At 37.0% G+C, this 14,829-nt stretch overlaps 1 protein-coding gene across 1 annotated transcript in view; it reads left to right on the top strand.

Moving 5' to 3' along the window:
* Positions 1–14,829, top strand: part of ERCC6L2 (ERCC excision repair 6 like 2) — a 117,866-nt gene that overhangs the window by 39,032 nt on the left and 64,005 nt on the right. Inside the window, exons 8-11 of the mRNA XM_036461321.2 lie at positions 1,243–1,356; positions 1,643–1,762; positions 9,419–9,490; positions 10,088–10,233. Of these exons, the coding sequence (XP_036317214.1) occupies positions 1,243–1,356; positions 1,643–1,762; positions 9,419–9,490; positions 10,088–10,233 (452 nt within the window). The remainder of the gene's footprint in view (positions 1–1,242; positions 1,357–1,642; positions 1,763–9,418; positions 9,491–10,087; positions 10,234–14,829) is intronic.

Here is a 14,829-nt window from a genome sequence, read left to right as displayed (position 1 = left end):
AATATACTTTCATCTTGAAGTCTTATTTCATTTTCAGACCATCCATTATCCAATAATAATAAATTCACTGTTTCATTGCACACTTAAAACATTATTCTGATGTGAGATATAGTTTTATTTTAATAAAAACAGTGTATAATATAGAAAGTATTTTGTTTTTAATTAGAAACAAGTATTTTTTACCTTCTATCTATATTTCTTGCCTCTTTTTCACCTCTATTATCAAGTTACCTGTCACATAACTTCATATATAGAAGGACCTAGATAAATATTTATCTAGATTGATATTTATTGTAAGCTCTCATTTTGCTGTTTTTAAAACCACTTTAATTTTTTTGTAATAACTCAAATTCCCAGGAAACCTTGGAATATAAATGAGAGGCAAGAGTAAAGGGGTCTGTCTATACCAGTGGTCACCAACCTTTTGGACCTCATGGGCCACCAATAGTCCATGGACCACCAGTTTGTGACTGCTGGTCTATACAACACTGCCACCTTATCCTATAGTTTTATTTTCTCTTACAGCAGCATTTTTATGACTGTATCAGGAGGATAAATACTTCTAGAATGAGAGCATTTCCCCCTCTTTTGTTAAAAACATTATTGTATTGCCCTGGCCAGTGTGGCTCAGTTGGTTGGAGTGTCATCCCATACCCAAAAGGTGGTAGGTTCAATGCCTGGTCAGGACACATACCCAGGTTGTGGGTTCGATCTCCAACTGGGGCCCATACGAGAGATAACTGATCAGTGTTTCTCTCTCATATAGATGTTTCTCTCTCTCTCTCTCTCTTCCTCTCTCCAGTCAATTAAAAAAATCACTAAAGTTCACATTAGTGATTTATGTATATTTTGTTTTGTTTTTTTTGTTTTTGTTTTTTTTAAAATATATTTTATTGATTTTGTACAGAGAGGAAGGGAGAGATAGAGAGTTGGAAACATCAATGAGAGAGAGTCATCGATCAGCTGCCTCTTGCACACCCCCTACTGGGGATATGCCCGCAACCAAGGTACATGCCTTTGACCAGAATCGAACCCGGGACCCTTCAGTCCCCAAGCAGACGCTCTATCTATTGAGCCAAACCGGTCTTGGCACATTAGTGATTTATGTATATTTTGAATAAATAGTTGACCATCATTTTCTCAGAATATATTACTTAAAGTGATATATTTTGTGATGTAAGTAATTACATAGTCACATTAGTCCTTTGCTTGTTTTTACTTTCTGTTTTTCTCTGGTTGCAGACCAATTCACATGGTGAAACAGTGAAAACCTTGTATTTCAGCTACCTCACAGTCCTTCAGAAGGTAGCTAACCACGTCTCGCTACTGCAGGCTGCCAGCACCTCCAAACAGCAGGTTTGGGTTGTCTTTTAAAATGTCTGTGATGCTATCTGGTATAAATACTTTATATTTGATATGAAATTTCCAACCAAATATCTTTATTTTGTATGAAATTGAGGAGGAAACTAACTTGCTCATTTTTAATTTTCATGCCGTAGAAGTATATGCACTTAAGTTTTTAATCAAAGTGATAAATTTTAAACTTAAGTTAAATAAGTCTTTCTTAAAATATTATGTTCAATTTATATAGGTTTAAATGTGTTGAGTTGATATTTCTCTTCATCTACCTCTTCCTTTTAAGGAAACACTCATCAAAAGGATATGTGATCAGGTATTTTCCAGATTCCCAGATTTTGTGCAGAAAAGCAAAGATGCAGCCTTTGAAACACTTTCTGACCCAAAATACAGTGGGAAAATGAAGGTAAGTGCTCTTCTTTCAGTTTTCGTATACACAAGGATGATATACAGAATATTTATCAAATGGCATGACAGGGACACCAGCTACTCAGAACAGATGCCCCGTCACTCAAAAGAGACGGTGGCATCAAATGGTCTAATTGTATGTGTATTTAGTAGCTCACTGTGAACCTGCATCGGGTGTGTTCTCCATTAGAAGTAGTTATATTAAATATACTTCCAACTTTGCTATTGTTTTGGATTCATAGCCTCTTAAAAATGTACGCTGTTGCCACATGTATAATAATTTGTCTTAAAATTTTTAAGGAGGTAATTTACCAGATCTGTAAATGATAATGCCAAATGGGAGGATGAGGACAGGTGGTAGCTCAGAATGAGAGAAAGAAGCTTCTTGAAGAGTTCTCTTTGTTCTCTATGAGAACTCTAAGGGTATTCAAGGCTTTTATTCCAGGCTGATTTTCTCTCTCTTGATTTTACTTGCCAACGTAAATTGCAAGGTGCTATATATATCTCATTTGTGCAAGGGAGCATTGTTGTGCCCTGGGAAACTGACCTGGAGGGAGGTGTGCTCTTGGTAAGGAATTACTGAGGGAGGGTCTGAAAAGTAAGGCCAGGTTTCCCAACCACGACCCAGGCCTCTGGACAATGCCTGTCATGGATGCACGGAATACAGTTTCTAGCCTCTTTGAGGCAGAATTCAATTGTCTAACCCTTTCATAACTATCGAGAATCTTTATTTATGGATTCCAAATTTTTACAGAATCATTTTCTTTTTCTTAAAAAAAAAATATTTTGTTGATTTTTTTGCAGAGAAGAAGAGAGGGGGAGAGAGTTAGAAACATCAATGAGAGAGAAACATTGATCAGCTGCCTCTTGCACACCCTCCTTGACCAGAATCGAATCCGGGATCTTTCGAACCCAGGATCTTTCAGTCCGCAGGCCGATGCTCTATCCACTGAGCCAAACCGGTTTCGGCTACAGAATCATTTTCAACTTCATGCTTTAATTAACAAAATTATTTCTTTTGGCATAAAAATAAAAAGGAAGTAATTAAGGTTAGATTTTTTTTTTTCTTTGGAACCCTGGAAATATTTTTAGCAGTTAATCTATATAAGTTCCCTATAGTTTAGTTTGCCTAGACCTCTAAATTTAGTGGTATAATATGTAGACTAGGAAGATTACCTTAAAATCTTGTTAGTATATTTTAACGTTTTATTAGTTTATGTATGCAATATAATGATTTGATAAATGCAAATATTTTGAAATGATTACCACACCACAATAAGTCTAGTTAATATCCATCACTCCACATAATTACAGTTCTTCCCTTGTGATGAGGACTTTATAATCTGTCCCCTCCTAAATATACAGAATGGTATTGTTAACTACAGCCACTACGCCGTACAATATTCCCCCAGCACTTACTTATCTTAGAGAAGCTTGTACCCTTTGAATACCTTCACCTATTTCATCTGTTCCACACCCTCTGCCTTGGCAACCACTAATCTGTTCTCTATACCTAAGAGCTTGATGCTATGTGTTTTAAGAGTCCACATATAAGTAAGATCATATGCTATTTATCTTTGTCTGGCTTATTTCACTTCACATAATTCCCTCAAGGTCTCTCTATTTGTCTCAAATGACAGGATCACATCTTCTTTATCCACTCATCTATTGACAGACATTTATGTTGTTTCCATCTTGGCTATTGTAAATAATGCTGCAGTGAATATGGGGTGTTGATACTTTTTTGAGATTGACTTTCTTCTTTTGCATGTGATTGTCTAGTTTTTAAGAGACTGCCCTTCCCCCGTTTTAAATTCTTGCCTCCTTTGTTGTAAATTAATTGACCATATATGAATGGTTTCATTTCTGGGCTCTCTATTATGTTGAGGTGGGTCCCTCTATGTATCTGTTTTTATGCCAGTACTATACTGTTTTGATTATTATTGCTTCTGGTTCATAGGTTGATGTTCAACCACTGAGCCATACCAGCCAGGCAAGAGGGGCCACTCTTATATTGTTCCTGATTTTAGAAGATAATCTTTTCAGTTTTTTACCATTAAGCATGTTAGTTGGGGGATTGTTTCATATGGGCTTTATTATGTTGAGGTATGTCCCTCTATACACATTATGTATTTTTAAAATAAGTATGTTTGGCCTTGGCCAGTGTAGTTCAGTTGGTTGGGTGTGGCTCCATGCACTGCAAGGGTGCCAGTTCAATTCTGGATAAGAGTGGTACATGTCCAGGTTTTGGCCTCTATCCCTGGTAGGGGGCATGCAGAAGGCAGCCAAATCAATGTTTCACTCTCCATGTTTCTTGTTCTCTCTCCCTCTCCCTTCCTCTCTAAAAAGGTATGAAAAATCTTTAAAAAATACTTAGGTGTATATATGTTTGTTCTGGTGAGAATATTCTATGATTAATAAGATATTTTTATCACCAATTTTGTTGACTTCTGTTATTTTAAATTAAAAAACATGAAATCCCCATTAATTTAGGACTGATTACTAATTTTCCCATAACTTAAGCCAGTAGATTGTTTCTAAAAATTATGGTCTTCATTGAAAACTATTTCAAACATTATCTATTGCTATTTATTTAAATTTTATTCATTGTGACTCTACTAAAAAGTTACTACTCTTGAAATAAAATTTATATCTCTGCACTTTCTTATATATCCATTAAATATACGGTTTAAAACATACTGTTAATTAGAGTTATATAATTATGAAAAGTAGTGTCTGATTAAGATAATTATTATCTTTATATATTATTAAGACTTTTAAAAGGGGAAAAGCAAGCATAAATTGTTGCTGCAGGCTGGGTGCCTTTATATGTGAAGGAAGCATGTAATTTACTTGTTATGTGAAAGCACCAGAAAATCAGAGACTGGTAGTAATAATCTAGGGTTATATTTTTAAGGCTGTGTTTCATCATTTGATTAGCAACTTGATGTGGTGATTTAGTGATTGAAAACCTATAGGCTTATTATGGAATTATTGCCTACGGGGTTAAGAACTCCAAATTGCATGTACTTTTTTAACTCGGTAATAAAATAGCCTCACTTTATTTCTTTTATAGGTTAGCCTGCAGGTGCAATTTATTTGTGTGTATAATGCCCACTGGACCCTTCGTACCCTCAAAGCTACACTCATGAACTCCTGCTCTTTCTCTTATAAGTGCCAAGGTCTATTGACCTCAACTCCTATTCAAGGGGATGGTCACACGTTGCACTCATTTCCCTGATAAAAGTCCTCATTTTTCTTTCCCTTGAGAAATGCCACAAAGTCACTTATCGTAGAGTGGGGAGGAAAGACTAGGAAACCATGTTTAGTGCTGCTAGAAACATACAAGGACCATGTTAATCTCTATGCCTGACTAATTTGAGTAAAATTAGATGCAAGATTCCTTAGCTGTGAATATCCCCAAATTTAAGATTCCTTTTTAGATGGATTGCCCTGGTCTGTAAAGAGTAAGTGAGTGATAAAACATTGGTTCTGTATTGTTAAGACTCCAATCTATAGTGACTACACTGTCATTTATGAAATTTCTAATAAGGGATATTAGTGTATAGTTATTCATTTAGTTAATGACTGTGGGGTGTGTTTTTTTTTTTAACTAGCCTAATAAAGACCAAAAGCATTAGCTTTTCTTATTACTTGTTTTTGTTTTTACTATAAGATATTCAAGAATGCCTGAAAAAGTGCAATAGTAATCAGAGTGGATTTCTGAAACAATATATCCTTGATTTAATATATTGATGTCTTTAAGAGAATCAGAAGACTGGGAGAAAATATTTGCAAAACAATAAGAGACTGGTATCTAAAATATACATAGAACTCTTAAAACTCAACAATAACAAAACAATTCAGTTTTAAAAAATGGGCAGAAACCTGAACAGATACCTCACACAGAAAATATACAAATGGCAAACAAGCAGGTGACAAGATGCCCAGTGTCATATGTCATTAGGGAATTACGAATTAAAACAGCAGTGAGATACCACTACATATCTGTTTGAATGGCTGGACTTCACATTCTGACAATACCAAGTACTAGCATGTGGAGCAGTAGGAACTCATTTGTTGCTGATGAGAATGCAAAATGGTATGGCCGTTTTGGAAGACAATTTGCATTTTCTAATAAAGCTAATTAAACTCTGAGCATAAGAGGCAGCAATCACATTCATTGGTATTTACTCAAATGAGTTAAAAACTTTGTGTCACACAAGAGCCTGTGTACAGATGTTTAAAGCAACTTTATTCACAAGTGCTAAAACTTGGAAGCAATACTAGTAAAGATGTCCTTCAGTAATAGGTACATGGATAACAGACTGTGACCTAGGCAGTGGAGTATTATTTAACAGTAGAAAGAAATCATTCAAGCTACAAAAAACAAAACAAAACAAACAAACAAACAGAGGCACCTTAAATGCTTGTTGCTCAGTGAAAGAAGTCAGTCTGAAAAGGCTACATACTGTATGATTCCATGTATGTGGCAGTCTGGAAAAGGCAAAACTAGAGAGAAAATAAAATGATCCGTGGTCACCAGAGGTTTGTAGGAAGAGAGAAATAGAAGGAGCATGGGCAAGTTTTAGGGTAGTGAAACTGTTCTGTATCATGCTGTTATAGTAGATACATGTGATTATACCTTTGTCAAAACCCATAAAACTGCACAACACAATGAGTGAACCCTACTGCGAACTATAGACTTTAGCTGATAATAATTTATCGGTGTTCATTCATTAGTTGTTGTAAATACACCACCCTGATGGAAGATGTTAATAGAGGAAGCTGAGTAGAGAAGGGATGGGAATGGGTAGAAGAGGGATTCTATGGGACTCCTCTGTATATTCTAATCAATTCTTTGCTCTAAAAATAATGTATTAATTTAAAAAGTTAATGTATTATGTAAAATGAAATGCATGTACTTTATATAGGATTACTGATTAAAAACAAAAATCAAAACTAGAGGCCTGGTGCATGAATTTGTGCATGGGTGGGGTCTGGCAGGTCCACCCACCCCATTGAGGCTGGGTCGGCCAGGGGGAGGGGCTTCGGGTAGTTGGCTGGCTGGCCCCGCCTCCTGGTCAAACTCCCAGTCCAACTCCTGGACAAGGGGACAATTTGCATATTAGCATTTTATTATATAGTATAAAGTTAAATGTCAATACAACTACTTTATATGTTCTCCAAGTATTAAAATAATTTTACCTTATCTGTGACATTTTTATTCACCATTTGATTGGTTATCTGAGTAGACTTTTTTTTTCCTAACGTCCTAGCTTTTTTTGAGGAATTGCAGGGTAGAGGTCAGAGTTAGGACAATGTTTTCTCTTGCTCAAATATTAAAAGAGCGCTATATTGAGTATAATTTTTTTATTTAAAAGATTAAATGTTTATTCATAATTGAATAAATAAAATTACTGTTTATTATAAAGTTAAAAAAAACCTTGGACTTTGATCAGAAAATTCCTTTTCTTTCCTTCTGGGGCTGCTTTTCCACAGTGTTCTACGATAGAACTGTCATTGCCAGATGTGGAAATGCCTGCTTTTGAAATAATAGTATTACTATTATAAACAGGCTGTGGATTATTTGCTTCCCCCTAAAAGCACTGTGTGTTGGGGGCAGGTTACTGGCATTTTGAGGTCAAAATCAAATCTGGAAGTCAGAACTTACTATAAATAAAGAAACAGAGAGGAGAAAATGAGAAGAGTTATATATCTGACTGATTATTTAAAAAAAATAAATATCAAGACTTTTAGAACCCAGATGTAATTAAACACATTTCATTACATCTGTCTAGGGGAAATTAAAATACTTTCTAAAAGAAATGCTGCTCTGTAATTTAGTTTCTGAACATACTGTAGGTATGAAGAAAGCATATTTTAGAAATTGAATTAAACCATTTAAATGTGTCTCATAATCTAAAATGCTTCCTTTTTATTAAAACAACATGAGATAAAATAAGAGTCTTTGGGAACTTTACCTCATTTTTCACCATGTGGTGATGACTAACACTTCATGTAATATCTAATACTTTATTTTTTTAACTTGCCAAAAATGAAGGGAATTAGGAAATATGACTTGAGGTTATATTATATAAAAACATTTTCTAAGAAATTCTCAAGTGATATTTATATGTACGAAGTGTACTCTTTTTTAGGTGCTAAAACTTGGTTTTGAACTCTCATTAAAAATATATTTGTAAACAAATTTAGGATGAAAGTGCCCATTTGAAAACATGTAATAATGTAATATCTGTGAACATACACAGATGGCATAAAATTAAAAATGAGGATGATGCAGTATTGAGCTCACGGAACAGATTCCCGCTGTAAGTCCAGCGCTCCTCCTCCCCACCTTTGGAGCTGAGACTGGGACACTGAAAGGCATGAGAGCCTCATGGCCGAAGCAGCGATACAGAACAAAAATCCACTGAGAACACATTTTAAAAGCACGTTTAAGGAATAAAGAAAAAATAAAACAGATAAAGAAAAACAATTTTGCATTTTTCCCACTCCCAGTGAACGATATTGCATCTTAGCATTTAATGAAACGCTCAAATCAAGTACAGAACCAAAGGAAACATTGCACACATCTCTCCTGCTGAAAGACGCTGCTGGAGGGCCCCAGGGCGTTCAGGAAATGCTCTCAGACACAGCTTTAGAAGGCCCCTTGTTCGTGTCTTTATTGATGCAGATCTTAACATTGTAGACCTCTGAAAACCCAGGGCACACGCGACTGAATCCAGGTGAAGAAAGCCAAAGACAGCAAGAAAGAAGCACGCTCAGCAGCAGTGCAGGACACGCCCTGCGATTCCTTATCTTCACTCACATGGACTGGCTTGTGCACCTCTCATTCCTCTGCTTCTGCATTTGCGCAGTTACAGTACGAGGGCTGATTGTGTTTCTTTAAGCAGTTGGGCACCTTTAATTTCATGTTGCAGTATTAGTATTGGAATGGCAGTTATGGCCTCTGCAACCAAAATGAGAAAATTTCAAACTACATTCTTTGGGGAGCAGAATAATAAAGCTGCATTCTTTAAAAATATTTACCTAGTAGAGGATTTGATGAGGTTTATAATTCTTACAGGAAAACATAGTCAGGAAAAGAACAAATGCTTGCCATGTAAACGGGGTCAGACAGAGCCTATACTAAGCCTGTGCATCCTTGTGCAGAGAAGGACCCAGCGCAGCTTAGGCTCCGCGGTGTGCCCAGCAGCCTGAGGAGGAAAGCTGTGGACCCCACCGTGCAGACAGCATGAAATGCTTCTGACACTGACAGCCATTTGAAAACTTAGGGTTCAACTGAAGCCGGTTTGGCTCAGTGGTAGAACATCAGTCTGCAGACTGAAAGGTCCCAGGTTCGATTCCGGTCAAGGGCATGTACATTGGTTGCAGGCACATACCCGATAGGGGGTGTGCAAGAGGCAGCTGGTCAATGTTTCGCTCTCATCGACGTTTCTATCGATAGCTCTCTATCTCTCTCTCCCTTCCTCTCTGTAAAAAAATCAATAAAATATATTTTAAAAAAAAGAAAAGAAAAGAAAACTTAGGGTTCAGAGTCACACCTTACAAATTTCAGGAGAGATGCACAGGATACACAGTGTACTCCTGATTGGAACTGGTACACTGATGCTCTGTGGTTCATTTCCAGGTCCTTCAGCAGCTCTTAAACCACTGCAGGAAAAACAAGGATAAAGTTCTTCTCTTCTCCTTCTCCACCAAGGTGAGTCTGGTCTGCATTGTAGTATTCTTGAATGGCCCAGCCTTAACTCCTGACGCAGAAAGCCTCCAATACATCCTGGCACCCAGCCATCTTCTCTGTCTTCTGTGTACTGTTGAAATGGTAGTGAGGGAGGAGACATAAATCTCAATTATAATACATCAGGGATACTGTCAAGTAGCAACTCAAAGATAGATTTTTAATTTTCTGTTGATGATTTTATTGATAATTAAAACGTTCTTTAAAATATTTAAGCGATTTTAAAATGTAGAAGATAGCATAAATAAATGAAATATGTTTACATAAATGGTTTGGCCAATAGTTTTCTTTTTATTTGATTTTACTTTTAAAAATTCAAGATTGATTTTTTTTTTTTTTTTTTTTTTTTTTTTTTTTTTAAAGAAAGGTTGCTTAAGGTGAAAGTCAGTTTCAGGATAATGAAATATATGGGTCAGAAGTCAGAAAAATATCTTTTCCTCTAATTATAAGAAAGAAATTGTGAGCAGCAATAGTTAATACTTAGTAAATTTTCTCTCTGTGTGGAGTGAAGCTTATTGAATCGTGAATTCACCTTGGCCTGTCTTCCTACCTTTCCTCTAGTTGCTCGATGTGCTGCAGCAATACTGTATGGCATCTGGGCTTGATTACCGACGGCTCGATGGCAGCACAAAATCAGAGGAAAGAATCAAGATCGTGAAAGAGTTCAACAGCACTCAAGATGTTAACATTTGCCTTGTCTCCACAATGTAAGAAAATCAAATTCGATACCTTGATTTTTATCTAATTGCTTTTAAGATAGGGTAATTTTAAAACTATGATTGATTTTTTAGTGGTTAGGCTTATTTTGTTTTGTTTTATTTGACTTTAAGGAAAAGCAGCAAAAATGCTATTGTGATGGAACTAATGATTTCTTGAATTTTACCTAACGTATCCTCTCAATTTTTTTTTATTATCACTGAATTCCCCTTTATATATCTGCATATGTAAAGGTAATAATCCAAAAAAAAAAAATAGATTTTTAAAGGAATTTTCTGCAGTAGTGTTTTGTCTCATGTCCATAGTCAGAATGAAACTTAATTAAATAATGGAGTTATTAATCAAATAATAGAAAATCATTTGTAGGCTCAAGGAGCCTTAGGGAGCTCACAGGGCCAGCGGGCCAGGCATTTCCTTACTTTGTCTCTACCTACGATCAACCAGAGCAAATCCCATTCCAGGTTTTATTAAAGTTAAAGCAGATCTAACACCTGCTTACAGATCTCTAATGAAAACCTTTTAAAGAATATACACACTTAAGAGGAAGAGTCAAGTCAACATAAACTTACCTAAGTAAAATTCATCTTTTGGTGGGTAACAAATTCGTAACTATTGACATCTAATGTAGTATTTTATAGATTTGCTCCCATTGTCTTTCAGGAAGAATTTCAAAAAGTTTTAAAAATAAATTTATATAAAATGCAAAAAAGTAAAAATAGGTTAAAAAAATAATAACCTAAATGATGAAGAAAATTGTATGTATGATGAGTGAGCTACTTACTGTTGAAAACTAAAATAATTCTAGAATTCTTGCAGCTAAGGCAAAAGGAGATAAGCTCTGGACTCCCAATTTCCTGTGAGTGAATTCAAGTTGTAATTTCTCACCTGAGTCCTTACAAAGCATTAAGTGACGTAGAACACTGTCTTCAGCTAATTGTAATAAAAAATGCATATTAAATTTATAAGTAATGTTTTTCAAAGTAATAAATGCTTTCAACAATTCAAATAGTACAGAACTATTTGTAAGCAGTCATCTGTCAACTCACCCTCAGTCTAATTTGATGGCATCTGCCATAAACTCCTAATTATCTCTTCAGCTGTAGTAGAAATTGCTATTTAATCCATCCATTGAATTTTCAAAGACTACTTTTTAGTTCTATTTGATATTTTTAAATCTGCCTGGTTATTTTTACTCATATTTTATTCTTAATAGTTTCTAGCCTTTCTTATAATTCTTCAGTAATTTTAGTCTTTTTGGAAAAAATTCCTTTTGAATGGCATTTTTGCTCTGTTAACTCCTGTACTTGGAGGTGCTGATCCTTCTATTTGATGTTTCCTCTGGCTCTTGTTATGGTAGAAGGCATCTTCACAATTTTTCAAATTTTTTATTTTGAGCTTTTCGTCAGTGGGTCTTTTTCCTCCTTGGAAATCCTTTGGTTGGAGTTTTCCACTGCTGTGGTTTTGCTTTGACTTCTGCTTGGCGTCCCAACTAAGGGAAGGGGAGAGTTTTAGATTCCTGTTTTTCTGTGACTGAATTCAAGGAGCAATTCATTGCATAAGTCTTTACACAGTAAAGAATCTTGCATAACATAAGAAGTATATTCTTCAGCTGTGTTTTGCAAAAGATACAATTTTTTCAATTTTTGTTTTGTTTTTCTCATTTTGCAATAGTTTATATTTAATTTCTAGATGAATAGCAAAGAATTACCACATTAGATTAGCCCACCATTTTGCTAGAATCCTGTCTTTATTATCCTTTCATTTATCAGCATTACACAGCTTGGATTCTGTTATGAAAGAGGACTTGGTCTACTTACACTACTCTCTCCCCACTTTTATTTATTTATTTTTTATTTTTTTATTTTTAAATATATTTTATTGATTTTTTTACAGAGAGGAAGGGAGAGAGAGAGCTAGAAACGTCGATGAGAGAAGAACATCGACCAGCTGCCTCCTGCACACCCCCCACCGGGGATGTGCCCGCAACCAACGTACATGCCTCTGACCGGAATCGAACCCGGGACCCTTCAGTCCGCAGACCAACGCTCTACCACTGAGCCAAACCGGTTTCGGCTCTCTCCCCACTTTTAACAAAGTCCTTATTATTTTTACTAGAAGCCCGGTGCACGGTGCACGGTCGGGTCCCTCAGTCTGGCCTGTGAAGATTGGGCCGAAACCAGCTCTCCAACATCCCTCAAGGAGTCTCGGATTGCGAGAGGGCAGTTCTCAGGTGATGCACCCTAGAATTGGGCTCCCACTTGTCTGGTTCCAAGTGCATCACCTGAGAACTGCAGCTGTCAAGTCACTGCAGCTCAGCAGCTCCTGCGTTGAGCGTCTGCCCCCTGGTGGTCAGTGCATGTCATAGCTACTGGTCAGATGGTTAAACAGTTGCTTAGGCTTTTATATATATAGATAGATAGATTATCCTATATAACAAAAGCTTAATATGCTAAGTGTCCAGTTGTCCGATTGTCCATTCAACCAATCATAGTGTAATATACTAATTATATGCTAGGGCCGCTCAACCACCAGCGGCAGACAGTCGATCAGTCCCTATGACGTGCACTGACTGCCAGGGGGCAGATGCTCCGATTGGTAGGTTAGCTTGCTGCTGGGTTCCAGCCAATTGGGACTGAGCAAGATGGGCCAGACAAGCCCTGGAGCCCTCTCGCATTCCTTCCCCAGCTGGCCATCCTCCCGCATCCCTCCATGGCCCCACATAGGAGCTTCCCCCTAGTGGTCAGTGTGCTCCCATGGTGGGAGCACTGCTTAGCCAGAACCTGGGCTCATGGCTGATGAGCACAGCAAGCACAGTAGTGGTGGCGGGAGCCTCTCCCGCCTCAGCTGCAGGCAGGTGGTAAGGAGTGGAGCATCTGGGACTTTGAGGGATTGGGCCCAAGCCAGCAGGCAGACATCTCTTGAGGGGTCCTGGACAGGCTGATAGACCATCTTCTTCCCTTCCCTCCCCCCGCAGTGGACGATCTTCATGAACTGGGCCTCTAATATGTCTATGAATACTTTAGTAACTTTAAATAATGTTCCTTAATTTTTAATGTTTTAGTCCATCTACTTCCTACAGTATCTTCTAAAAGCTTGTAATGGGTGGTATTAGCATTAGCACGCATCTACCATTTATACTTTTGTCACCTACTCATATTATCTTTCAATTATTTTAACTGTTACCTCATCAGGGATATTAGGAATTTTCAGAGTCCTGCAAAAATAACCAAGTCTTCTATGTTCTACCAATAGACTGCCTCTAAAATTTAGAGGCTTAAAAACAGCATTTACATTATTATGATTTTGCAAATGTTGTTAATGCTGGACCACAGAGTGCTAAGGAAATTTCTCTGAATGTTTTTGACCTCTTGGCCAGTTCAAGGAGAACAGTCTTAACATCAACTTCAAATGAGTTCTCTTTTCTAGCACTTCCATCATCATCTGTGTTTACATAGTTCCATTTACTTCATATTTTAATCAATTTTCTTTATGCTTTATCTTTAGTATACTTTTGCATTTTATAGTAATAATAATCTTCAATATATTACTAATTCACCACACTTTCTCTTCTGTTTTTTTTTAATTTTATTTATATTTTATTGATTTTTTACAGAGAGGAAAGGAGAGAGATAGAGAGCTAGAAACGTCGATGAGAGAGAAACATCGACCAGCTGCCTCTTGCACACCCCCTACCGGGGATGTGCCCACAACCATGTACATGCCCTTGGCCGGAATTGAACCTGGGACCTTTCAGTCCGCAGACCGACGCTCTACCACTGAGCCAAACGGGCTTCGGCTCTCTTCTGTTTATTTGCATATTGCTCTTTTATTAGATAGGATAGAAGCCTGGCCAGCAATCAGGGTTTGTTCTGTGGCAACCAGCAGAGTGATCAGGGGCTCCTGCTCGCACCTACCTTGGCTGGCCTGGCACTGCTGCTACCCTCTTATTCACCACCTCACTGCTGCTGCCAGTCAGGACCTGTATGTTGGGAGCAGCTCCTGCATTGAGTGTCTGCCCTTTGGTGGTCAGTGTCATAGCGACCAATTGTTCTGCTATTCATTCAATTTGCATATTAGGGTTTTATATAGATAGATTGCAAAAACCTGCCTCTAATTCTGTATTTTGTTATATTGTCTAACCATTCTCACACTCATTTGTTCAATTCAGTGTCTTTATTTATTTATTTAAATAAATAAATCTTTATTGTTCATATTATTATAAAAGTTCCTCATTTTCCCCCCTCTACCAGGTTCCCACCCCACCCTCTGCTCTTTCCCCACCCCCATTGTCCTCATCCATAGGTACACAGTTTATGTTCAGTCTCTTCCCACACCCCCTACTCCCCTTTTCCTGAGAATCGTCAGTTCACTCCCCTTCCATACCTCTGATTCTATTATATTCACCAGTTAATATTGTTCATCAGATTTTTTAATTCCCTTGGTTTTTAGATTCACTTATTGATAGTTATGTATTTGTTGTTCATAATTTTTATCTTTATCTTCTTCCTCTTCCTAAAGAACCCCCTTCAGCCATTCATATAATTCTGGTTTGGCGGTGATGAACTCCTTTAGCTTTTTTTTTTATT

This window comes from Pipistrellus kuhlii, unplaced genomic scaffold (genome assembly GCF_014108245.1).
Source record: "Pipistrellus kuhlii isolate mPipKuh1 unplaced genomic scaffold, mPipKuh1.p scaffold_m20_p_36, whole genome shotgun sequence".
Lineage (NCBI taxonomy): Eukaryota > Metazoa > Chordata > Mammalia > Chiroptera > Vespertilionidae > Pipistrellus > Pipistrellus kuhlii.
The sequence above is the reverse complement of the archived record's forward strand: the minus strand, read 5'-3'. Positions and strand labels throughout refer to the sequence as shown.